The sequence below is a fragment of the Delphinapterus leucas genome, chromosome 6 (genome assembly GCF_059928025.1).
Source record: "Delphinapterus leucas isolate spDelLeu-1000000601 "Yukka" chromosome 6, BTC_Dleu_Yukka2, whole genome shotgun sequence".
Taxonomy (NCBI): domain Eukaryota; kingdom Metazoa; phylum Chordata; class Mammalia; order Artiodactyla; family Monodontidae; genus Delphinapterus; species Delphinapterus leucas.
The window spans coordinates 118,976,943-119,004,089 of NC_143134.1; the positions used below are offsets into that span (position 1 = coordinate 118,976,943).

Below are 27,147 nucleotides of genomic sequence, written 5' to 3' on the forward strand. Positions count from 1 at the left end.
GGTTCATAACATTGAACAAAATTGAACAGAGGGTACAGATACTTCGCATATGCCCCCGCCCCACACACGCATAGCTTCCTCCATTATCAGCATCCCCTGTCCACAGTAGTACGTTCCTTACAATTGATGAGCCTGTATGGACGTATTATCATCCAGAGCCCGTAGTTTACAGTAAGGCTCACTCCTGGTGCTGTACACTGTGTGGGTTTGGACAGATGTGTGCCCACCGTTATATAATAGAATCATACAGAGTCATTTTGCTGCCCTGAAAATCCCCTGTGCTCCGCCTACCAGGTGGAGGTCAGTATCGGCTTGGTGTTTCCTGCTACGGAGCTGCTCAGTTGCGTCATGGATACCCAGATCCTTAGAATCTGTCTAGCTCACATTTTGTGAGGCAAGAGGCTGTCTTCTCATAGACCCCCACCTTCTCAGGAGATGTCGTGAGTCACCCTGTGTCTCTAACGGTCAAAGAATCTTTGGGCCCAGAAAGTTCCTCCAAACCTGTGGTTCTGTCCCAGGACTCGGAAATGATCCACTGAGGCTGGCTGGTGTAAACGTCTACAGCTGATGAGCTTTTTTCAGAATGTTAATTATGATACAGATACTGGTGTCATAACTGTGACTAGCGTAGATACGTAACATAAAAATTTGTGACAAAAAGAGATGAATGCTGGTTGTGATAACAGCTGGTATGTAGTGACTGGGCAGGACAGAGAATCTCGTTTTTCCCTCACGACAGTTCTGGAAAGTGGGGACTGTGTTTCTCCTGCAGCACAGGGAGGTCACGTGACTTGGGCAAGCTTACACAGCTAGCAAAGGGCGGGTCAGGATTTGAACCCACGTGTGTCTGATTCCAGAGCCAACGCCCTTTACCCCTGGCTGCCACTGTGCTGTGGTGAAGACGGCCTTTTACTTTAAGACTGAAGTTTTCCTCGTTTTTTCCCTCATTCAGAGTGACCACGTCAGGGGTGATGGAGAATATGAAGAAAGTCAAGAAGGTGACCAACGGCTCGGTGGAGCCGCAGGGTGAGTGGGAAGGCAGCGCGTGATGGAGGAGCTCCGAGGCGGCACTGTCAAAGGAAACGGTTTATTCGTAGTCCTGTTGGTCGGCGAGAGAGGTCGGCCCTCCCGACGGTGACACCGCAGAGCATGTGGCTGTGAGCAATTGCCACGGAAGCCTAACTTTTCACTCTTTTCTGGAAGCCGGATCTGTGGCTGGTGATAGGCAGCTAGAATTCTCCTTCAGGTGGGAGTGCTGGGTAGGGGGTGTAAGAGGAGGAGGGTAAAAGGAAGACTTTGTTTTTAATCTCTATTATTTTAAATTGGGAACTCTTCAGGTAGGTGCAGTTGTGACCCAGTGTGTAGCAGTGGAATGTTGGTGGATGGGGCATGGCGGGTGGTGGTGTGTCTGCAGCCGTTCAGGGCACGGGAAGGGGCTTTAGGAAACGAGCAGATGTCGAGTGGGGCACGGGGGCTCACAAAGAAGGGAGAGGTGAGCATCGCTGCATCTTGGGGACAAAAAACGAGTGAGATCAGGTTATTTTAGAAAGCAAAGTCAAAACCCAATTTAGTATTAAGAGAGTGCCCCAGGATTTCCGGCCCTGAATGTCGCCCCAGACCTTCATCCCGGATTCTGAAAGTGACCAGGAACGACAGTCGTCCGAGGGCTACGGTGTCAGAGTCAAGGCCCTGGTGGTGGCAAATGGCTCTCTTGACTGAAGTGTGTTCTGTGTTACCTAATGGATGGACGGAAGTGTGTTTTTAAGCTCGAAAAGCCGCCTCCTGTAGGATTTCCCTGAACATCTGGTCCCCCCGACGGCGCAGAGCAGCACCGTCTCTGGCGGCCCTCTCGTCCCTCTCTTCTCGCAGCTGCATCTATTTTGTGTGATCAGAATACGGGGAAACGGGAAGGACTTTTCCTTAAGGAGCAGCTGGGGGCAGAAAGGATCATGTCGAAGCAGATCCTTAAGGCACATCGTCATCATGACAGAGCTTTTCCTGTAGCCAGGTAGGACTTCTAAAGGGAGGAATGCAGCAGACCTTGTCCCTGTATTCCAAGAGTAAGTATGCAAAGAAGATGAGGGTGATTAGCAGGTTTACTCTGGGGTGTGGGGATGATGAGACCTTTCACAGAAGCTCAGTGAGGTTCCCTTCCAAACTTTCAGAGCTTGGAGAGGAGCACGGATACATTGCCTGAGTGAACAGTACTGCAGCTCGTAGCCAAGCCATCTGAGTATTGGGACAAGCTCAGAAGGTTCCCTGTGACAGAGGGCATAGCAGGGCTTTCCGCTCGTTTCCTACTAAGGCTTTGGCTGCCGGAGCCTGAGATGGGGACTGAAACACTGCATCAGGCAAGCTCCCTGGAGCGTGGGGTCCCGGCCGGGCGGGGTAGCTCCCAGTGCCCACGTGCGTCAGGAGCCCGAGCCCCCCCTGACCTCCTGGCCTGCCTCCTGGGTGCTGGATGGTGACTGTGGCTGGTGGTTATTCTCTTACCTCTGGCTTGGAAGGGTCGATCAGAAACCACAAGATTTAGGGGTGCCGCTCAGTATGCCCGGTTTGGGAACCTGAAGTGTCTTTACTCAGAAAACAGTTATTTTCCCTCTCCTGTACCATTGTCACTTCCTAAATGACCAGTGAGGAAGCAAGTGTCCTTTCTATGCGCTTCGATGAGCCCTCTGTGCTCTGCCCAGTGCCACCTCCACAGGGGCTCGATCCTGGCTGAGTGAGGAGGAAGACCAGCGTCTTCCAAGGCTGCTGCTGCCCACCTCTCCACAGATATTTTAGGGAAGGGTTCGTGTGTCTTCCCATCTTCAGGAGCGAGGAAATAGGCCCCAAGTATTCATCTAAGGGCCTTTTTTTTGTCTTTTAAGTAATCTGGAAGCTGTGTGACAGGAGAAGGAAGTGGCAGGGAGGACGGGAGTATTTTTCAGACTTTGTTTTCCTGACGTGAACACCATCCCAGTGATTAAGAAATGTGTCGCATACTGTGGCCAAAACTTCCTTTGGTGCTTCCCTCCGAGGGACGTGTTTGCTGTTTGTCCTGCAAGCAGATGTTCTCGACTAGGCCGTAGACCTCTTGGCAAGAACCAAAGGTTTGAGGAAACACACACACACACACACACACACACACACACACACACACACACACGAAAGGGTCTCCACGGAGGTGTCCTCACTTCATGTGCTGGAAGCGGGGAAGCGAGTAAATGAAGATGAGGGTGTGCATGTGGGCTGGCACCGGCCCCTGCTCAGCCTTCCTGCTCTGAGGTCCCCGGGCCCCAGCGGTCACAGGAGGGCATGACCCAGAGGGCTGGGCTTCTCTGTGGTACCGGGTGGTCTTCAAATCCCACGCGGCACCTCTAGGCTCGCAGAATGGCTGAGAGGCTGCAGTTTTACAGTGCTGACCCTTCTGGAACTGGAAGGTACAGATGAGATAAGGTAGTGGATTAGAAATAAAGGCAGGCCGCAGGCTTCCTAGCAAATGGGTCGTCTGCCCACGTCCTATATTTTAACTGGCAGAAGATTTAAAGGCAGGCCGCTGATCAAGAGAAATCAAACCCCCAGCCCAAGATTGGGAAAATAGGTGGTAGTTCACGTTTTTACAAAACTATTTAAGCTCTTCATCCTGTTCTGCAAAAATTTGTTCTCTTTCTCTATGACTTGATGGCAGTAAGCAGCACTTAGCTCTACTCTTGAGTAAAGATGACTGATTGGGGTCTAAAGCCAAGGTGCTTCCCCAGCTGACAGCCCGCTTCCTGCAGCCTGATTTTCACAGTCCCCTTGGGCTCACGGTGATGCAGTGTTTGAATGGTTAAGCCCTCTCAGTATTTCAGGGATTGGGCAGAAAGGATCGGTGCACATCATAGAACGATCGGTGGTATTTATAGCTTCGCTTTGTGCTGCTCCCTGTTTCTGCCTACGCGAAATATACGTACTTCCTCTGAGAATCCTGCCGTGGACTGGAGGTGCCGCTGGCTGTGAAACTTTAGCAAGTAAAGGATCTGTTTTCCTTTGATAGAGTGTGTGTGTTTTGCTAGAAAATTACTTCTGGGACCACAAGAACAATCACTGATCTCTTAATCCTGGCTCTTAACAGTGGCCAAAGACTCCCATCAGCCTGTTTCTTGGTCCCGCAATACTTCAACGTTTTAGCAGCAGTGCCTCCGCTGAATACTCCTGCTGGCTCCTCTTGTAAAGAGAAGCTTGCTCTGGTGTAAAAGATGGTTTCTCAGATCATAGCCTGAGTCTGTTCAGTTTTCTTTCAAGAAACCACTTTAGAGTAAATTTTCCAGTTTTTTTTTCCCCTGGACATGTCCAGCCAGCCAAGGCGGCACCCAGTCTCTTCATAAGTCCACTCCACGGGGCTGCCTCGGCAAGGCGTCCACTCCCTCATTGTGATCTCACCACAGGATGCTCTCCTTCCCCCTCCCTCTTCCCCCCTTCCCCCTCCCTCTTCCCCCCTTCCCCCCCCTCCTCCCCCCCTTCCCCCTCCCCCCCCATCTCCTTCTCTTTCCTCGCCTTGGCCCTCGCCCATCAGTTCCACATGGGCTCAGTCTGGGAATACGGGCTGAAGCCTGTGGTGCATTGCAGCATTTTCTCCCAGCAGCTGTGTGAAGGATGTATTTTCCAAGCTAAGAATTTTATCCCAAGAGCACATATTACTGCTTTGGACCGTATATGATCTTCTGCCCCTGCACGGAGATGTATGTCTTATTTTAGTCTGTACCGACCAAGGAACAGTGTCAAAGATGCCAGTTTTAATTGTGAGTGGCTCTGGCCATCTCCGCCATCCTGGAGCATTTCCTTCGAGGGAGGCTTCTAGGACCTGAGACAGTCTGATGGGTTATTTGCCCTGCTCTGTACACCCCGTAGAGAGCAGTGGGACTGTTGGTGCTTCCTGCTGCTTGATCAGAGGACACGGGTCCTCGCCCCCTCCTCCTCCTGCTCTGCACTCCACACCTCACCCTTGCTTCCCTGACCCACGCCTGACCTTCAGCAGATTCCCAACATGCTGAGCCCAGGACGCCTGTGGCCTGCTGCTTTCTTTTCTCTTCAGAATTCCCCATGGAAGAAGTTAAGTTAGACTTTAACTTGATACCTCTTGGTGTATCAAAAACCATACCAGACGTTCTAGAAGGTCTGCCCTTTACTCCAGTTTTCTCTAGGGTGTTTCTGGCAGGAGGTCGTACAAGAGCTCCACCTGAGTTGATGCTAATACTTGTCACTACCACCTGGAATGTAGTTACTGATTGGCAAGCCGGACATTCCCCCCAGGGCCCTTCTGTCGCCTGGCGATGCATCTGCCCTCTCTGCACGGCTTATGCTTGAAATATAATGTTTTTCAGTGGCTCGTTGCTAGGACATGGACATGCACATCCTGTGAGAGACTGTGTGCAGAAAGCACTCGGTGGGGCGGGGCGGGGAGGTGCAGGAGCAAGGATTTGGTTGTGTCGTGTCAAGGACCTTTGGGACCTACTGGCAGGAAGTCTGCAGGCGGGCCGTTTGGGAAGGAGTGCGGATAAAGTCAGTAAAGGTCAAGGTGAGACAGAAGAGCTAGCTCGCCCCCAGACAGCAAGCTTATCTTGGGGCGGGGTTTGAGGCTTTGGGGTGGGCAGCCAAACCAGTCAGGGGGCCAGGCGGTCAGCCTTCTTAGCGTTTAAGACACTTATTACAAAAGGATCCAAAAACCCTGTCCACACAAGGGGGTTTCTTGATGCCTTAAGCAGCTTTTCCAGATGATAAATTGGATTTGCCTAGTCATGTGACCTCAGAAGAGCTCAGACACATCCAACCCAGAAATAAGTTTCATTTGGGGGAGAAAATGTCTGTAAATATTCTTTGCTTTCCAGGTTAGATTGGGATGCAGCAGGAGTTTTCAGTACTTTTTCTTTAAACACTGATGGTCACTGAAGAGTGTTTATGTGAACATCTGCCGGGTGGAGGTTCCGATCCGGGTGATGTAGGGGACGGGTTCTCCTGCTGTGATGCAAACATGTAAAATAAAGATTCTGTGACAGGAACGTATGTTTGTAATCCGAGGGAGTTGCCAACTCCTGCCTGCTGTCTCTCCACCCCCCTCCCCCCTTATAATTCTTTCCTTTGTGATTTTTGTTCATTAAATTAGTTAATTGCCTCCCACTCGCTCCCACTGGCAAGAGTGACACCTACTAGAGAAGCTCCCTGTGTCTCAGCTGCCATTGAAACTCAGACGTGACTTCAACTCCAGAGGCTTTGTTTTGGAACAAACTGAAGATCAGTTGTAGTTGACTGGTGTCCTGCCTCCACTGGGGACAGGGGTTGCTCTCTGAGTCAGGGCCTGGGCACTGCTGCCATTTGAGGGGAGATGACGGCGGAGGCTTGGGGTAAAGCCCACCCTGCGACAGGCTCGGGTTCACCCTCTTATGATGTTGGTCATCAGATAACCCTGCTGGTGTTCCCACATCAGAATCAGAGAAATCCAAGATTTCAGACTCAAAGCATTTTTGGAAGTCATCCAATCCCAAGCCCCTTATTTTACTAGGAATGTTTTAAATTGAGGTGTAACTCACATACAGTAAAATGTACCCTTTAAGCCTATAGTTGGATGAGTTTTGACAAGTGTATATACCGTTCTGTAGCCTCTGCCATAAGTGAGATGGAACATTTCCATCACCCCATAAAGTCCCCTGTGCCCCTTCTCAGTCAAAACCACCCCCTGTCCAGAACTACCACAGCCGCTGCTCTGATTTCTACGCTGTAGGTTAGTTTATTCTAGAACTTCACGGGAGTGGAATCACACTTCCTTGTATGGCTTCTTCCACTCAGGAGACTGTCTGTGATTTGTCCATCCAAAGCCCTGGCTTTAAAGCTGCAAAAAATGGGGGCGTAGAGAGGGTTGTGCCCCACCCTCCCCCTCCCCCAGCCAGTAAGTATCGGAGCTGAGGTGAGAACCCAGGTCTCCTGACTCCAGCCTTGGTGTGGTGATGAGGATTAAGTTAGGGGCCTGGCCTGGAGCTCTTCGGGTACTGTTGCTGCGTTTATAGTAATGTTAGAATGATCCTCAGTTCACAGCATCCCAGAAGCTCGGAATGAAGGGCCTCAGAGTCCATGTCGTTTCCCCTGGGCTTTCCAGTTACCGGCCATGCCTCACCCGCAGCTCCTTCCTGCCTCTGCAGAGGCCTTGGGTTACCCAGGGTGTCCATGGAGAGAAGCCTCAGGAGCGGGGACAGGGCATTCCAAGAGTAGAGCCCAGGAATCGGGTGAGACTCTCAAGGGTGAGAGACGCTGAGGCCACCCAGGAAGGGGACAGCTGAGGAAGGTGTGGGAAGGACCTGGGGACCGTCTAATCCAGTACTTCACAAACTGGAGCAAGCATCAGAGTCCCCGGAGGGCCCAGGGCTTCTGATTCAGTAGGTCTCTTGCGGGGCCTGAGACGTTGCGTTGCTAACAAGCTCCCAGGTGATGCCACCTCGGCTGGTCCCAGGTCACACCTTGAGAACCGCTGGTGTAACCCAGCTCCCTTCTTGAGACTTGCCCCAGTCATTCAGGGGGTGCGTCGAGCACCCACCCGTGCAGACTCCTGCTGGTCACACAGCAGCGAGACGGCGTCCTGACTCCGGGCCTGCCTGGCAGGGTTGCAGTGGTAATCCGGTGAGGGGTGCCAGCGGGCCAGCTGAGCTGCTCCCCTCCATCAGCCTTGGCTTCCTCCTCCCCCGTTAGAAATGCAGCCGTCCGGGCTGACAACCTGTGAACTTCGCGGGCCGAGGACCCTGCACCTCCAGTGCCGCTCAGGGTCAGGAAGGCCTGTGCCAGTGGGTCCGACCACAGCTCACTCGCCTTCTGGTTTCTCTAATGAGCCGGAAGAGCAGACCAAGTGGGCAGCAGACAGCTGACCCAGATCTACCTGCTGAGAGCGGCCGACCGCCCTTGGGACCCTGTGGAGTCCTCCCGACGCCCACGTGGGCTCCTTCCCTGTGGCAGCCGCCTTCGGGCGCCCTGCCCTTCCCCAGGGATCTGTCAGGTCGGCAGGTTGAGAGCTGCGCGGTCCCTCAGGCTACTCGACAGTGAGGCTGGTAAGTGGGGTGAGAAAGTGCTGGACTTTCTTCCCGCAGATCTGCGCCCGAGCTGCGTGCACAACAGGCGTTTCCGAGCATCCATCCAGCCCTAGAGCTGGCCTGGCCCCCACCACGTGGGGAGAAGCTGCCTCAGCGGTTTGGGGGCTGGATTTTAGGGGGTCATTGTGCCCCTTGCAGGAGCTGCACCCTGCACTGCTCCTTCCCAGTTTGCCAGGGTTGCTGACTTTCATAAAAAACAAGGAATCTGCTCATGGAAACACCTGCAGAACCAACCGAGCTTAAGTCTTGTTTATGCGCTTAGCACGTGTCTCATTCAGGTCCCGGGCTCTAGGCTGCAAGCCTCACCGAGGGCTGAAAGCACTCCTCAACGCACTAGTATTTGCAGGACCACAGCGTAAAATGATGCGAGCCTGGTTTCCACCGCATGATGGGAGAGCAATAAGGGGGGTGCGTGGGGGAGGGTTGAGCGCATGACTGCTGCCCCCGCTTCCTCTCCTCCTTCCTCCCACCCTTTCCATTTTAACTGTCCCCTTCGCATCAGCAGTACTGCTTGGTCAAGTTTTCTTCCCATTAAAAAAACAAATCTCCCTAGGCCAAGCTGCAGCCCCCGCCCCCTACTTACAGGGCGAACTTCTCTGGTCTGCCTCTTTCCCCTCCAGCACCCGCAACTCACTGCGGTCTGGGTTCCACCGGCCAAAGTCTCCTGCAGCCTCTGGGGCTTGGTTATTACCTGTCGTGACTGTAGCAGCCTGTGGCACGGTGGGACCCCTCCCCTTTCACCCTTGGCCACATCACCTTGCACCCACTGCCTCCCTCCTCGGAATTCCACGCCAGCCAGGTTAGACTTCCGGTAGTTTTCCTTCTCTCTCCAGCTGCTTGGCCACAGTCGGCTTCCTGCGCGCAGCCCTTCGGTGTTGGGCTCCTCGGCACTGCCCCAGCTCTCTTCTGCTCTCTGACACCCAGGATCGTATTCCCAGCCTAGAACTGTCCTGAGCTACTTACGGTTTATCCAGCTGCCTCCTGGACTGTTTTGCTTTTTGTTTTTTTGGCAGCGCCGCGTGGCACGCGGGATCTTAATTCCCTGACCAGGGATCGAACCCGTGCCCCCTGCAGTGGAAGCATGGAGTCTTAACCACTGGCCCGCCAGGAAAGTCCCTGGACTGTTTTAAAGGCACTTCAAAGCTACACTTTCAAAATGAAATGACCACGTCCCCTCCCCAATCCTAGTAAATGTGATCCAGGCCAAAAACTTGGGCCTTATCCTTGACACTCCCTTTCCCTCACCCCATCCCAGTCCTGTGGCTCAAGCCTACCCACTTCTCTCTCCCCACTGCCACTAGCCAGGCCAGCCGCACTCACCCGTGACCCGGATTACAACAACAGCTGCCGCCTTGCAGCTGGTGGCCTGACCTCCAGTCTTGCCCCACTCCCAGCCTTTGCCATGCCTGGGCCGAGTGCCTGCCTGCTGTGTTAAGCATAGAGGTGCAGAAGCAAGCAAGGAGGATGCATGGTCAATATACAGAAATCAATATTTCTATGTACTTGCAACGAACAGTCCAAAAAATGAAATTAAAGCATTTCCATTTACAAATAGCATCAAAAAGAATAAAACATTTAACAGAAGAAGAGTAAAATTAATATTCTGAAAACAAAAACACTGAAAGACCATCTAAATAAATAGCCATCTCATATTCATGGATCAGGAAACAATATTGTTAGAGATGACAGTACTCCCCAAATTGATCTCCAAATTCAGTGTAATCCCTACCCAAATCCCAGCTGGTTTCTTTGCAGAAATTCACAAGCTGATCTTAAAATTCATATGCAAATGCAAGGGATCCGGAGTAGCCAGAACAATCTTGAAAAAGAGGGACAAAGCTGATGGATTCCCCCTTCTCAGTTTCAGAACTTACTAAAAAACTGTAGTGATGGAGAGAATGTGGTAGTGATAGAAGCATAAATGTAGAGCTCAATGAGATAAAATAGAAAGTCCTGAAATAAGCCCATACATCTATGGTCAATTGATTTTCGGCAAGTGTTCCAAAACCATGCAATCTGGAAAGAATTTTTTTTCCCAACCAACGCTGCTAAGGACAACTGGACATCCACATGCAAAAAGTAAGTTTGTAGCCCTACCTCACACCATATACCAAAACTACCTCAAAATGAACCATACACTTAAAGCTATAAAACTCTTAGAAGAAAACACAGGAGTAAATCTTTGTGACCTTGTATTATTAGGCAGTGGTTTCTTAGATGAGACACCAAAGACAAGCAATAAAGAAAAAAGATAAACTGGAGTTGATGAAAATTAAAACTTCCGTGCTTCAAAGGACATCATCAGGAAAGTGAAAAGACAACCCAAATACTTGCAAACTGTATATCCGAGAATGGTCTTGTCTCCAGGATATATGAAGAACTCTTACAACTCAATAAAAAGATAATCCATTTTTTAAATGGGCAAAGGATCTGAATAGGTGTTTCACTTAGCATAATAATTTCAAGGTTCATCTGTGATATGTATCAGAATTTCATTCCTTTTTAAGGCTGAACAATATTCCATTTCATGTATATGTAGACATACCATATTTTGTTTATCCATTCATCCATTGATGAATACTTGGATTGCTTCCACTTTTTGGTTATTGTGAGTAGTGCTGCTGTAAACGTAGGTGTACAAATATCTATTCAAGTCTCTGTTTTCAGCTCTTTTGAGTACATGCCCAGAAGTGGATTGCTGGATCATATGGTAGTTTTGTATTTAAATTTTGGAGGAACTGCCATACCATTTTCCACAGCAGGTGTACCATTTTACATTCCCACTAGCAGTGCCCAAGGATTCCAGTTTCTCCACAAGCGTTCTTTGCCAACACTTGTTATTTTGTAGGTTATTTTGTTTTTATCATAGCCATCATAGTGGCTGTGATTTGGTATCTCATTGTGGTCTTGATTTCCTTGTCCCTCATGAATAGTGATGTTGAGCATCTTTTCTGTGTTTCTTGGCCATTTGTTTATCTTCTTCAGAGAAATGTCCATTCAAGTCCTTAGCTCATTTCAGTTTTAGTTTAGTTTTAATTATGGTAAAATATACATAAATTTATCATCTCAACCATTTTTAAGTGTACGGTTCAGTCGCGTTAAATACATTCACGTTGTTCTGCAACCAATCTCCGGAACTCTTTTCATCTTGCAAAGCTGAAACTCTACACCCACTAAACCACAACTCCTTATTCTCCCCTACCCCACAAATCCCTGGCACCGCCCCCATTCTACTTTGTCTATGAATCTGACTACTCTAGACACCTCGTATAAATGGAATCACACAGTATTTGTCTATTGTGACTGGCCTATTTCACTTAGCGTCGTGTCCTCAAAGTTCTCTTTGCCCATTTTTGGATTGGGTTTTTTTGTTGTTGAGTTGTAGGAGTTCTTTATATACCCTGGATACTAATCTTTTATCAGATATATGGTTTGCAGTATTTTCTCCCACTCTGTGGGTTGAATTTTCACTCTTTTTTTTTTTTATTCAGCAAACATTTATTAAATACCTAGTAAATATTAGCCACTATGTCAGGCACAGGAATAATAATGACAATAAAGTGTGGTCCCTGCTCTGAAGTTGCTGACAATCTAGGAGACTGACAAGTAAACTGGTGATTACATACACAGTAACAAAGGTTATGATACTAGAATACACATGGGACTATGTGATGGGAGTATGGCTTTCACCAGTTCCTCTTGGATTTATCTCTTCTTTGGCTCCAGAACCAAGGAATTAGCCCTATTTTTGTCTTTTTTTTTTTTAACATCTTTATTGGGGTATAATTGCTTTACAATGGTGTGTTAGTTTCTGCTTTATAACAAATGAATTTTCACTCTTGATAGTGTCCTTTGCACAAAATTTTAAAATTTTGATTAAGTCCAATTTATTTATTTTGTTGTTGCCAAGAAATCACTGCCAAATCCAATGCCATGAAGCTTTTTTTTTTTTTTTCTAAGAGTTTTAGGTCTTAGGTTTAGTTTGACCCACTTTGAGTTCATTTTTGTGTATAGTGTAAGGATGAGGGTCCAGCTTCATTCTCTTGCGTGTGGATACCCAGTTTTCCCAGTACCGTTAGTTGATAAGACTGTCCTTACCCCACTGAAATGGTCTTGGCATCTGAATAGCCATTTCTATAAAGAAGATAGACAGATGGCCAGCAAGCACCTGAAAAGACTCTCAACATCCAGAGAAAAGTGAATCAAAATTAGTGAGATACTACTTCACACTACTAGGGTGGCTATCATAAAAAATATATAATAACAAGTGTTGGTGAGGTTGTGGAGAAATTGAAATCCTTACACACTTGCTGATGGGAATGTATAAAATGCTGCAGCTGCTTTGGAAAAGTTTGGCGGTTCCTCCAAAGACGACGTGTAGAGTTACCATGTGACTCAGCAATTCCGCTCTTAGGTACACAGCCAAGAGAAATGAAGACACAGGTCCACATAAAAACTTGGATACAAATATCCATAGAAACATTACTCCTGATAGCCTAAAATTGGAAATAACCCAAATGTCCATCACTGATGAATGGATAAATAAAAGTGGCCTATCTATACAAAGGAATATTATTCAGCAATAAAAAAAGCGTGAAGTACTGATACATGTTACGACATGGATGAAACTTGACAACATTTTGCTAAATGAAAGAAAACACAAAGGCCGCATATCGTACGATTCCATGTATATAATATGTCCAGAATAGGTAAGTCTGAAGAGACTGAAAATAGATTAGTGGTTGCCAGGGGCAGGGGGAGGGGGCTCACAAGGGGTGACTGCTAAAGAGTGAGTTTTGCTGCTGCTGTTTTTAATTTTTATTGGGGTACAGTTGATTTGCAGTGTTGTGTTAGTTTCAGGTGTACAGCAAAGTGAATCAGTTATACATATATCCACTTTTTTTTTTTAGAAGAGGTGTTTTTTGTTTGAACTGATGAAAATGTTCTAAAATTTTGGTGATGGTTGTACAACACTATGAATATACTAAAAACCATTAAATGTACAGTTTACATGTGTGAATTGTATGGTATGTGAATCATAGCTGACAAAAGCTGTTAAAAAAATAGTGATCCAAACTGAGAGGTGTCTGTGGGAACACAGAGCCTGTGCACCCAACCCTGGGTAGGTCAAGGAGGGCTTCATGGAGGAAGTACCATTTTGTATGGATTAGCTCAATGAAGCAGGCAGCGATGGAAAGGTGTTTGGATGGGGGGAATGGCATGTGCTAAGGCCAGTGATGAGATCCTGGCACATTGGGATGGATCCTGTAGAGCTGGAATCATGAGTGGGAAGTCGGGAGCAGAGAGGGATGAGACTAGAAAAGCAGATGTGGGCTGTGTCAAGAGGCCCTCTGCTAAGGAGGCTGGCCTTTACCATGAAGGCAGTGGGAAGGCACTGGCAAGTTTTAACAGGGAAGTGATGTGGTCAGACTGCACCCTGAGCATCCAGCACACTGGTAATTACAGCACAAAGGAGTGATGTGGGGGACATGGCCTGGCTGCCTCTCGCACTTTTATCTCTTCTTCTCTATCCCAAACTGGACCTCAGATTTCTCAGGCTTGTGTTTTGGAGGAGACTGACCCCATACTCCTAGCTCTAGGCTTGAACCTCAAGTGATTGAAACTGATCAGCACATCGCTTGTCTCCTCACCCCACTACATTGATGGTTGGCAGGATGAGGGTGGGGAGGAAGTGGGTCACTTTCAGCAAGATGTGAACACCAGGTGGGACACCTAAACTGCCGCCTGCAGCAAGCTGGAGAGCCTTCCTGAGAATGGCCCTAACGCTGAGGATGCAGAGCCAGAAATGGAGAGAGGAAACCCAGATCCTCTCATAACCTGTAAGCCGGGATCAAGCCTTGCCTGAAGGCAGGTACTGCTGGATTCCTGAGTTACATGCGTCAGATTTCCCTTTATGCTCTAGCCAGGTTAGGTCAGGTTTTCTGTTACTCTGCAGTGTTCCAGCAGGGAGACACTCTGACAGAAGGGACGCACAAGGGATCAGGAAGCCCTGAGGAACCTTTGCGGTCTCCTTGGAGGGTTCTGGAAGGCTCCCTGGAAAATGTTGGGGCAGAATTCTGAGACGAGAAGGGGATAGTTAGCAGAGGTGGAAGGGCTGTCATGGGAAGGGAGGGGATGGTTTATACAGTGTCCTTCCTGAGAATCTGCTAATGACATTCATTCGTCACCGGTGCCCTGAGGGCAGGCAGCCAGGTGGGATTTCAGCAACCCTGACCCCAGACCCAACACTGAGCACGAAAGGGGGCCCGCCCAGTTCCATAGACCAGGCAGCCAAGGTGAGGTCCCAGGGGGCAACTGACCTGCGCACGGCCACACAGCAAGTGCCGGACTTGGAGCCCAGCTGTGCTGTATCCTGGGGCGAGTCCTTCCTACCCACCGCTCTGCGTTTTGACTGGAAGCAACAAGCCTTCCAGGGCTGAGCCTGGGATGAAAGCTGATTTTGTTGGTTTTGAGAGAAAACTTGTTTACCCCTTCTGGAATTCGCATGCGGGCTCCTTTGCCCGCCCTGCATATTGGTGGCCCCGACTATGGTGGCTCCTGCCTTTTCCTGGTCCAGGCCTCATAAAACCCATTAGAGGGTGGCCTCATTGATTTTCAGTCGTGTTTAACCTCCCCGTTATGAGTCTCTCCAGGCCCCTATGAACCACTTAGCACAGAGCAGCCAGAGGCCGGGTGATTCAGACAGAATTATTAACAAGGCTGTATTTACTTCTCCGGAGGGAACTGCCGGGAAACCTGGCCATGCAGCAGAACAGGGGAGAACCTAGGGTCACACGGGCAATAAGGGGCCAAGTCATCACAGGGCCTCCCCCACCCCACTGCCTGCACTGCCTCCCACGGCCTTCCAGGCTCAGAGCCCATCCTCACCCCTGGAGACAAGCTGGCCCTTAAATCACCCCTGAGCCACCAGCCTGTTTGGAAGGAGCCAAAAGCTATGCCTGTCTCTCCCTCTGGTTTGTTGTTTTCAGTCTGGCCCCAGGCCCCAAGGGGCACTCTGTCACCTGCAGGGCCCTGTTGTCAGCTTGCTGTTTGGCAGGTGTCCTTCAGATGGAGTGGGGCAGAGAGCCACGAGGAGCAGGAACTGGTGGGCTGGGCAGGAAGGCGAGAGAGGCCGAGTTCCACGGACTCTCAGGTCCTATCTGCCCTTCCCGCCCCCAGCCTGGGAGCGACTTGGGACTTGGGTCAGGTGTGCTGCTGGATGGGCTCTCAGAGTGGGAGTGAGGGGGGGAAGGACGTCCCCTCTCCAGCCCCCAGCCCATACTTAACCTGTTGTGGGGCGAGAGGGGGCATGTGGCTGTGCTAGCTCTAGAAGCATTTCACAGGAGGAGCAGAGGCCATTCTTTTATAAATGAAGGGGCAGAGAGATGGGGGCTGGGGACTCCAGGAAAGACACTTCTAGAACTCCTCTTCCAAACTCTCAGCCCTGTGCCCTCACCTACCAGAGGAGCTTTTCCTACACCCTACTTTGCAGCATTCTGCCTCTGTATTCCCAGAATCTACACGAAGACCCCGTCTGAGTCCCCTGCAGTGGGTTGGGCTTCGTAGGGCGGGCAGGGATCCCACACTGGGCATGGAGCCCTGGGTCAGGCATCCTTGGCCAGCAGTCAGTGAGGGAGCGTGAATTTCCCTGGGCTGGGGGAGTGGGTGTGAGGTCTGCACATCAGTATGTTAGTGATGGCCCAGCGGCCGTTGAGAATGAGGGCTTTATTTTATTTTTTAATATTTATTTATTTATTTGGCTGCGCCGGGTCTTCGTTGCGGCATGTGGGATCTTTAGTTGCGGCATGTGGGATCTAGTTCCCTGACCGGGGGTCGAACCCGGGCCCCCTGCATTGGGAGTTCGGAGTCTTAACCACTGGACCACCAGGGAAGTCCCGACAGTGAGGGCTTTAAAGATGCACAGTTGATGGCTGTCCACTGTTTGCTGGACCCAGGGGGTGCTGTCAGGCTCCCTCCGCAAAACTTCAGAGGCCAAGCAGGTGCAGCCCTTCAGGCTCCCCAGAGCTGTTAGGAGGAAGGGGCTTTGCAGACCTATCCATGCAGCAGTAAGTAGCCCCAAATCATGTGGATACCCTGCCTTCTGCCAGCGTTGGTGAGCTGTGAAACCAAGCGGTTACATGAAGATGGGTCTCAGCAGACCACACATCTCTTTGTACTCAGATTTCAGGATGCTTTTGCACCATACAGTGAACTCACAGGCTGGGGATCAGGCAAGCCTGACTTGAATCCCTATGGCTGGTCAGCAGCTGTGTGACCCAGGCCCAGCTCCTCAACCTCTCTGGGCCTGGCTGCCTAATTCATAGCATCCTGCAAAGGCTCAGTGAGCTGGGGCTCAGGAAGCGCTTGGCGCACTGCCTGGCACACAGCAAGGGTGCAGAGTGGTAGCTGCTGCTGTTACTGTGGACTTGCTCTTTACCAAGTTCAAGTCTGAAAGCAAGAGAAGCTGAAGGACTCCAAGAGAAGGCAAGGCGTCCCACCTGAATGCTGGTCAGCTCTGACTGCTTCAAGACTGAACCCCAGCTTGGAACTGTTACAGCATACAATGTCCGAACTGGAAGGAACATTGAAGCCCCTCATTGTACAGACGGCGAAACTGAGGTCCAGAGGGTGAGAGCAGTTGTCCAAGTCTGTACCAGAAGGAGGTTAGTGGGCCTGGAGTCCAGGACAGTGGCCTGGGCGTTATTGTATTCACTGCATGGCTGACCTCAAGGAGACAGACTTAAGGTCATGGTCAGAGAGGAGTCAAGGGGCTGAAGGGTCACCACCCATATTCATCAGTGTTGTCTGAGCTTCCACTCTGGGTTGGGCCCTGGCCAGGCAGCAGTGACAAGACACATGGAGTCCTGCCCTCATGGGGCTGCTGGGTTGGCTCAGAGATAACAGACATATGGGGCCCGGGAGCCTGGGAGAGCTGATCTGGGCCCCAGCAGCCGTCAGGACCTCTCCTAGGAGCCAACCCTTGCATCTGCCCGGAAGAGACTGTATTCTGGCCCCTAACTCTGGTTCTGGCACTCCCTGGGATGAGGAGGGGCTGGGCCTGGCTTGGAAACCAACAGACATCTCTGTGATGAGCTGGGGGGCGGGTGGTGTGCAGCTCCCCAGCACCCAGGGTGGTCATGGGCTCCAGGGCTTGGGCCTCCAAGAAAGCTGCTCCTTTTCCCCACTCCTGAGCATGTCTGAGCTTGACCCTGGGAGAGCCCACTGGTCCCTAGGGAGGGGGTCCAGCACCCGCCCCTCAGAGAGAAGCAAGCCTCTGTCTTCCTTTCTCCTGTCTGCAAGTCGGGCACGTTGGACTTGGGGCCTTCAAATACTGGCTACCAGCTTTGAGGATTCTCAAATTCTGTGGTCATCGGTATTCGGGGTGTCTGTCCAGCTCCCGTTTCCAGAGGGTGGACCTCTGAAGCTGGCATTGTGTGACCTAACCTCGTTGGCCGGGGCTGATTGGACCAGGCAAACACCTGACTCATGTGAGCCAATCAGATCCTCTTCCCCAGGATTGGGCTTTGTGACTCACCGGCCGGTCTGGTGGGCAGGTGACCTGGAGGGACTGTAAGGCGGAGCTGGGGCAGGAGGCACAGGGGAAGCTGTCTGCAAAGGCAGAAACTGCCCCCAAGAAGCAGGGTCCTGGGCATCATGTACTAGATTTTGCCCCGCTGCACCCCGTTCCTCCCCAACATTCATTCCCCATTCTTCTGGAAAAGAACATGCAGTTTACTTTGGAGGGAGACTCCTCCAACTCCTCCACTGGGATCAACCTTGGGGAAGCTGTCCACCGAGCTGCCCTGTCCCCATCCGGTGTAGTCCTCAGACCCCAGTGTGGCGTGGCCCATCACACAGTCTCTCTCGGGACTGGATTTTGGGCAAAGGGCTGCAGAGAAGGAGGAAGAGGCCAGAGCCCATCTCATCCTGAAGACACTGTCTCCTTGCCTCTGCCAGTAGATTCCACATTCCAGAGATTCCTGGGTCCTGCCCCTCCTCAGCCCGTCCTCCGGCTGTTCCATCAGTCCCCTGAGCAGTTCTGTGCGTACAAACATTGCCAGTTCTGCTACCGTTAGCCAGCTTTGGTCTCTCTTTTGCGGGCCACCGGGAGCCGGGATGTCAGGGAGGAACAGGCACTGTCCCAGGGCTGCCCCCTTGCTCCTCCTGACCTTCTAATAAATCTCCCTTTCGCTTCAGCTGGGCCAGGGGCAAGCATGGTTCCCTGACCCTTCCCCAGACCCAGAGAATAAGCCTTAGTGGGGTTGGCAAGGACAGGGGAACACTAGCCGACAGCCCGTTCCCCTTTGCTCCTGTGTGGGGCTTGGGGCAGCAGGAGTGTGTGTGTGTGTGTGTGTGTGTGTGTGTGTGTGTGTGTGGCCAGCTCCAGCTCACTCGAGACCCTCGTGAAAGGCTTCCTGGGAAGGTGAGGTTCAGAGACGGTACATCTCGCAAGCGCACCGGGCAGAGAGACTTTGAGGACCAGAACACTGCCTGTTAATGGTGGGTGGCCGTGATGGTCATGGACTCAGGAGCAAAGAGATCCCTTCTCACTTCCCCAGGTGCCCGAGAGAACGAAGGAGGGAAGCGTGTGTCCCCAGGCCGATGGGGTTTCCACCTGCTTCTCATTCACAGACCAACTCGCTCAGCGGCTCCCTGGGATATCTGCTCCTTCTGCGATGGGGAAGCCCCACTGTCAAGGCCCATAAGCAGCCCTGTGAGGCAGCAGGCTCCCCAGGGCACCACGATCCCAACTTACAAGTGAGGAGACGGAGGCTCAGGAGGCCCCATGCCTGACCCTAGGACCAGCCCTCACAATATTGGTTCAGGATCCTTTCCACAGATGATGTCATTTTTTTCTTTTTTTTTAGAGTATAATTGCTTTACAATGGTGTGTTAGTTTCTGCTGTATAAAAAAATGAATCAGGACTTCCCTGGTGGCGCAGTGATTGAGAGTCCGCCTGCCGATGCAGGGGACACGGGTTTGTGCCCCGGTCCGGAAAGATCCCACATGCCGCGGAGCGCCTGGGTCCGTGAGCCATGGCCGCTGAGCCTGCGCTCCACAACGGGAAAGGCCACAACAGTGAGAGACCTGCGTACCGCAAAAAAAAAAAAAAGAATCAGCTATACATGTACATATATCCCCAGATCTCCTCCCTCTTGCATCTCCCTCCCACCCTCCCTATCCCACCCCTCTAGGTGGTCACAAAGCACCGAGCTGATCTCCCTGTGCTATGTGGCTGCTTCCCACTAGCTATCTATTTTACATTTGGTAGTGTATATATGTCCATGCCACTCTCTCGCTTCGTCCCAGCTTACCCTTCCCCCTCTCTGTGTCCTCAAGTCCATTCTCTATGTCTGAATCTTTATTCCTGTCCTGCCCCTATGTTCTTCCATGTATATGTGTTAGTGTACGGTATTTGTTTTTCTCCTTCTGACTTACGTCACTCTGTATGACACAGAGTCTAGGTCCATCCACCTCACTACAAATAACTCAATTTCGTTTCTTTTTATGGCTGAGTAATATTCCATTGTATATATGTGCCACATCTTCTTTGTCCATTCATCTGTTGATGGACACTTAGGTTGCTTCCATGTCCTGGTTATTGTAAATAGAGCTGCAGTGAACATTGTGGTACATGACTCTTTTTGAATTATGGTTTTCTCAGGGTATATGCCCAGTAGTGGGGTTGCTAGGTCGTATGGTAGTTCTATTTTTAGTTTTTTAAGGAACCTCCATACTGTTCTCCATAGTGGCTGTATCAATTTACATTCCCACCAACAGTGCAAGAGGGTTCTTTTCTCCACACCCTCTCCAGCATTTATTGTTTGTAGATTTTTTGATGATGGCCATTCTGACTGGTGTGAGGTGACACCTCACTGTAGGTTTGATTTGCGTTTCTCTAGTGATTAGTGATGTTGAGCGTCCTTTCATGTGTTTGTTGGCAGTCTGTGTATCTTCTTTGGAGAAATGTCTATTTAGGTCTTCTGCCCAGTTTTGGATTGTGTTGGGTTTTTTTTTTGATATTGAGCTGCATGAGCTGCTTGTATATTTTGGAGATTAATCCTTTGTCAGTTGCTTCGTTTGCAAATATTTTCTCCCATTCTGAGGGTTGTCTTTTCATCTTGTTTATGGTTTCCTTTGCGCTGCAAAAGCTTTTAAGTTTCATTAGGTCCCATTTGTTTATTTTTGTTTTTATTTCCATTTCTCTAGGAGGTGGGTCAAAAAGGATCTTGCTGTGATTTATGTCATGGAGTGTTCTGCCTATGTTTCCCTCTAAGAGTTTGATAGTGTCTGGCCTTACATTTAGGTCTTTAATCCATTTTGAGTTTATTTTTGTGTATGGTGTTAGAGAGTGCTCCAATTTCATTCTTTTACATGTAGCTGTCCAGTTTTCCCATCACCATTTATTGAAGAGGCTGTCTTTTCTCCATTGTATATTCTTGCCTCCTTTATCAAAGGTAAGTGGACCATATGTGCGTGGGTTTATCTCTGGGCTTTCTATCCTGTTCCATTGATCTGTATTTCTGTTTGTGCCAGTACCATACTGTCTTGATGATGGTAGCTTTGTAGTATAGTCTGAAGTCAGGGAACCTGATTCCTCCGGCTCTGTTTTTCTTTCTCAAGATTGCTTTGGCTATTTGGGATCTTTTGTGTTTCCATACAAATTGTGAAACTTTTTGTTCTAGTTCTGTGAAAAATGGCATTGGTAGTTTGATAGGGATCGCATTGAATCTGTAGATTGCTTTGGGTAGTATAGTCATTTTCACAATGTTGATTCTTCCAAGCCAGGAACATGGTATATCTCTCCATCTGTTTGTATCATCTTTAATTTCTTTCATGAGAGTCTTATAGTTTTCGGCATACAGGTCTTTTGTCTCCTTAGGTAGGTTTATTCCTAGGTATTTTATTATTTTTGTTGCAGTGGTAAATGTGAATGTTTCCTTAATTTCTCTTTCAGGTTTTTCATCATTAGTGGATAGGAATGCAAGAGATTTTCTGTGCATTAATTTTGTATCCTGCTACTTTACCAATTTCATTGATTAGCTCTAGTAGTTTTCTGGTAGCATCTTTAGGATTCTCTATGTATAGTATCATGTCATCTGCAAACAGTGACAGTTTTACTTCTTCTTTTCTGATTTGGATTCCTTTTATTTCTTTTCCTTTTCTGATTGCTGTGACTAAAAGTTCCAAAACTATGTTGAATAATAGTGGTGAGAGTGGTGAGAGTCTTGTTCCTGATCTTAGTGGATATACTTTCAGTTTTTCATCATTGAGAACGATGTTGGCTGTGGGTTTGTCATATATGACCTTTATTATGTTGAGGTAAGTTTCCTCTATTCCTACTTTCTGGAGGGTTTTTATCATAAATGGGTGTTGAATTTTGTCAAAAACTTTTTCTGCATCTATTGAGATGATCATATGGTTTTTCTCCTCCAATTTGTTAATATGGTTTATCACATTGATTGATTTGCATATATTGAAGAATCCTTGCATTCCTGGGATAAACCCGACTTGTTCATGGTGTATGATGCTTTTAATGTGCTGTTGGATTCTGTTTGCTAGTATTCTTCCCTCTTAGAACTGCTTTTGCTGCATCCCATAGGTTTTGGGTTGTCGTGTTTACATTGTCATTTGTTTCTAGGTATTTTTTGATTTCCTCTTTGATTTTTTCAGTGATCTCTTGGTTATTTAGTAGTGTTTTGTTTAGCCTCCATGTGTTTGTAGTTTTTACAGATTTTGTTCTGTAATTGATATCTAGTCTCATAGCATTGTAGTCGGAAAAGACACTTGATACGATTTCAATTTTCTTAAATTTACCAAGGCTTGACTTATGACCCAAGATATGATCTATCCTGGAGAATGTTCCATGAGCACTTGAGAAGAAAGTGTATTCTGTAGTTTTTCGTTGGAATGTCCTATAAATATCAATTAAGTCCATCTTGTTTAATGTATCATTTAAAGCTTGTGTTTCCTTATTTATTTTCATTTTGGATGATCTGTCCATTGGTGAAAGTGGGGTGTTAAAGTCCCCTACTATGATTGTGTTACTGTCGATTTCCCCTTTTATGGCTGTTAGCATTTGCCTTATGTACTGAGGTGCTCCTATGTTGGGTGCATAAATATTCACAATTGTTATATCTTCTTGGATTGATCCCTTGATCATTATGTAGTGTGCTTCTTTGTCTCTTGTAATAGTCTTTATTTTAAAGTCTATTTCGTCTGATATAAGAATTGCTACTCCAGCTTTCTTTTGATTTCCATTGCATGGAATATTTTTTCCATCCCCTCACTTTTGGCCTGTATGTGTCCCTAGGTCTGAAGTGGGTCTCTTGTAGACAGCATATATACAGGTCTTGTTTTGGTATCCATTCAGCCAGTGTTTGTGTTTTGGTTGGAGCATTTAATCCATTTACATTTAAGGTTGTTATCGATATGTATGTTCCTATTACCATTTTCTTAATTGCTTGGGATTTGTTATTGTAAGTCTTTTCCTTCTCTTGTGTTTCCTGCCTACAGAAGTTCCTTTAGCATTTGTTGTAAAGCTGGTTTGGTGGTATTGAATTCTCTTAGCTTTTGCTTGTCTGTAAAGGTTTTAATTTCTCCCTCGAATCTGAATGAGATCCTTGCTCGGTAGAGTAATCTTGGTTGTCGGTTTTTTCCCTTTCATCACTTTAAATATGTCCTGCCACTCCCTTCTGGCTTGCAGAGTTTCTGCTGAAAGATCAGCTGTTAACCTTATGGGGATTCCCTTGTATGTTAATTGTTGCTTTTCCCTTGCTGCTTTTAATATTTTTTCTTTGTATTTAATTTTTGATAGTTTGATTAATATGTGTCTTGGTGTGTTTCTCCTTGGATTTATCCTGTATGGGACTCTCTGTGCTTCCTGGACTTGATTGACTATTTCCTTTCCCATATTAGGGAAGTTTTCAACTATAATCTCTTCAAATATTTTCTCAGTCCCTTTTTTTTCTCTTCTTCTGCTGCGACCCCTATAATTCGAATGTTGGTGCGTTTAGTGTTGTCCCAGAGGTCTCTGAGACTGTCCTCAATTCTTTTCATTCTTTTTTCTTTATTCTACTCTGCGGTAGTTATTTCCACTATTTTATCTTCCAGGTCACTTATCCGTTCTTCTGTCTCGTTTATTCTGCTATTGATTCCTTCTAGAGAATTTTTAATTTCATTTATTGTGTTGTTCATCATTGTTTGTTTGCTCTTTAGTTCTTCTAGGTCATTGTTAAACGTTTCTTGTATTTTCTGCATTCTGTTTCCAAGATTTTGGATCATCTTTACTATCATTACTCTGAATTCTTTTTCAGGTAAACTGCCTATTTCCTCTGCATTTGTTAGGTCTGGTGGGTTTTTACCTCCTTCATCTGCTGTGTGTTGCTCTGTCTTCTCATTTTGCTTAACTTACTGTGTTTGGGGTCTCCTTTTCACAGGCTACAGGTTCGTAGTTCCCATTGTTTTTGGTGTCTGCTCCCAATGGGTAAGTTTGGTTCAGTGGGTTGTGTAGGATTCCTGGTGGAGAGGACTGGTGTTCTGGTGGATGAGGCTGGATCTTGTCTTTCTGGTTTGCAGGACCACGTCTGGTGGTGTGCTTTGGGGTGTCTGTGACCTTATTATGATTTTAGGCAGCCTCTCTGCTAATGGGTGGGGTTGTGTTCCTGTCTTGCTAGTTGTTTGGCATAGGGTGTCCAGCACTGTAGCTTGCTGGTCGTTGAGTGGAGCTGGGTCTTACGTTGAGATGGAGATCTCTGGGAGAGCTTTTGCCATTTGATATTACGTGGGGCCGGGAGGTCTCTGGTGGACCAGTGTCCTGAACTTGGCTCTACCACCTCAGAGGCTCAGGTCTGACAACTGGCCAGAGCACCAAGACCCTGTCTTCCACACAGCTCAGAAGAAAAGGGAATGAAAGAAAGAGAGAGAGAGAGAGAGAAAGAAAGAAAGAAAAAAATTAAGTTATTAAAATAGGCAAAAATTATGAAAAATAAAAAAATTAAAAAGTAATAAAGAAAAAAGAAAGAGAGAAAGAAAGAAGAGAGCAACCAAACCAAACAACAAATCCACTAATGATAACCAGCACTAAAAACTACACTTACAGAAAAAAAAAAAAAACACAGAAAAAACAGAAACGGACAGTCAGAACCCTAGAACAAATGGCAAAAGCCAAGCTATACAGACAAAATCACACAAAGAAGCATACACATACACACTCCCAAAAAGAAAAGAAGGAAAAAAAAACGCCACATACACACACACATATATATAAAAGGAAGAGAGCAACCAAATCGATAAATGAATCTACCAATGATAATAAGCTCTAAATACTAAACTAAGATAACCAGAAACAAATTCGATGCAGAGAGCAAACCCGAAGTCTCTAGTTGCTCCCAAAGTCCACCACCTCAATTTTGTGATGATTCGTTGTCTGTTCAGGTAATCCACAGGTGCAGGTACATCAAGTTGATTGTGGAGATTTAATCCGCTGCTCCTGAGGCTGCTGGGAGAGGTTTCCCTTTCCCTTCTTTGTTCGCACAGCTTCTGGGGTTCAGCTTCGGATTTGGCCCCGCCTCTGCGTGTAGGTCACCTGAAGGCATCTTTTGGGAAGTCTGAGGTCTTCTGCCAGTGTTCAGTAGGTGTTCTGTAGGAGTTGTTCCACATGTAGATGTAGTTTTGATGTATTTGTGGGGAGGAAGGTGATCTCCACGTCTTACTCCTCCGCCGTCTTGAAGACCTGCCCAGCTGTTTTTCTTTTTGTTCTTCTTTTCTCCCGTGAGGATCTCGGCGCTGACCACATCACGTGCTCGTGTCGTCACATGCCTGGGCGCCCCCCAGATGATGTCATTAAATGATCTCTTTTCCTTTGTCAATAACAATAATATTATTAAAACCTATGTTATTATTCATCAATAATAATAATAGCCAGTCTTTACTAAGGAGTGCTAAGTATTTCCATACATCACTTAATTCTCATAACGATTCTGTGGGGAGGTAGTATTTTTATTATGTCCACTTTCCAGATATGGAAACTGAGGCTTAAGGAGTTTAAGTAACTTACCTAAGGCCACACAACCAGTAAGCACAGTCTGGCTCCAGGGCCTGTGCTAACCACTGTCCCACTGGCCACTTCCACAGGCCCCTATAACTGCTGCTGGCCAGAGGGCCTAGTGAGGATGTGACTGTGGTGGGCAGTTCTGACATCATGGATGGAGGACCAGCCCCTGGTCCTCTCTGACCCCAGAGCCCCTGGTCCTCTCCAGTCGCCATTTGTCCTGACTGGGTGGTAATTCACTCGGGCTGAATGGTGTAGCCTGCCCCACAGGAAAGAAGGATGGGAAAGACCACAGAATTCTTCCCAAGGGAACACGGAGATACAAGTGCTGCCTCTTCCTCCGTGATGACCATGACCCACAGCGCAGTGGTTCATGCGTCTCTCTCCAGCCAAGCCCCTGCCCAACACAGCGCTACAGCAGCCACTGCCCACGGGCTGGGGTCGGCAGCCCACTGCAGCATGTTTTGGGGACAGGGTGAATCAGCTCAGCTGGACCCAGCCTATGGTCATGCAGCTCCCACTTTGGGCCAGGTACCTGCAGGACATCTGAGATGGGGAGGCAGCTGGCCGCTGGGTGGGCTCTCTCTAGCAGTGCCGACCCTGTGAATATGACAACTAAAGACTCAGTGCTTCGCCTCCATCCATTTCACCTCTTCATTACATCATTTCTCCCACGGGAGAACCCATAAAACAGTGGGTTCCTCATGTCTGTGTATTCCACAGGACATCAGTTCTTCAAATGCTATCTGGAGTTAAGGAAAAAATAAGAGTAGAAATACTGAAATAAAACAAATTTCTTTCCCGCAGGATTTCTCAGAGCCTTTAGTATGCAAATGTGCCTGACTCTTAGATGGGATATCCCCCTAAAGCATTTGACCAGGGAACCCTTTTCCCCACAGGACATGTGTACCACTGAGACTGGTTTTTCTTCAGGAGATACTGGATTATATACTTTTGATAATCTTTTTATAACTTGGAGAAAAAATATGATTAAAAACTACTTAATTAAAAAACACAGGGACTTCCCTGGCGGTCCAGTGGTTAAGACTCTGTGCCTCCACTGCAGGGGGCATGGGTTCTATCCCTGGTCTGGGAACTAAGATCCTGCATGCCGCCTGGTGTGGCCAGAAAAACCCCACACACACTCACAATGAAGAGCACAGATTTCTTTTTCATCCCACAGTTGGCATCATCCTAGGATTTTTGAAACTTTTTTGTGCTGTTAACGGATCTGTCTCATGTAGGTAGATTTCTGTCCATGCTGTAATTTAATACTGTTGGACAGCATTCCATGGTATGGATAATGGAATCCCTCGGTTTTGGATATGTAGGTTGTTTCCATTTTTGTTGTTGTTGTTATAAGTGCCGCTACAGTAACATCCTTGAAGCTAAACACTTGTATAGAGCTCCAATTGTTGGCTTCGGATAATTTCCTAGAAGTGGAATTGCTGAGTCAGAGAATATGGGTATTTACTGTCAAAATGTTCTTCAGAAAGGTTGTACCAACTCAACCTGCCTGGCAGTGGCTGGTTGCCCGTTTTCTCACTTCTTTGCCAACACTGGGTTATGGTCACTGACTCTTTTTCTTTCCAGTTTGTTTTGTGCTCCTCTGATGAGTTGTCAGGGACAGCTTTTGTGCTGACGGGAGGCTTGCATTTGCTCCGGTATCACCTCCTTGAGTCCTTTCCCCGTTTCTATTGAGGGCTCACCGTTTGCTTCTTAGCTTTGAAAGTTCTTAATAGGTTAAAGATGTTAACAGTTTGCCGTGCGTTTGTGCCCAGCCTCTTTGATGCTTATAAACCCTCCCCTCATGAGAAGATCAGATTCGTCCATGAGATGGGAAATGATTTGCCCAAAGCCACACAGTGCAAGAGGAACAGAACCAGGCCTGAACCTGGGCCTCAGGATGCATGCTCCACGCTGGGGATTCAGTGGGTCCCCTCCTCCCCCTCCCACCACTGGGCCAAATTCCAGCACACCCCTCCCCCCACTCCTAGCAG

General features: G+C 48.1%; 1 protein-coding gene across 2 annotated transcripts in view; it reads left to right on the top strand.

Annotated features, from left to right (window-relative positions):
- GPR107 (G protein-coupled receptor 107) overlaps positions 1-27,147 on the top strand; it is a 102,763-nt gene that overhangs the window by 69,786 nt on the left and 5,830 nt on the right. Inside the window, exon 18 of one of the 2 annotated variants that reach the window (XM_089913855.1) lies at positions 953-1,026. In XM_089913855.1, coding sequence (XP_089769981.1) covers positions 953-1,026 — 74 coding nt within the window. Of the gene's footprint in view, positions 1-952; positions 4,016-27,147 lie in introns of those variants that run through there. The other variant, XM_022578452.2, reaches the window with a different exon arrangement.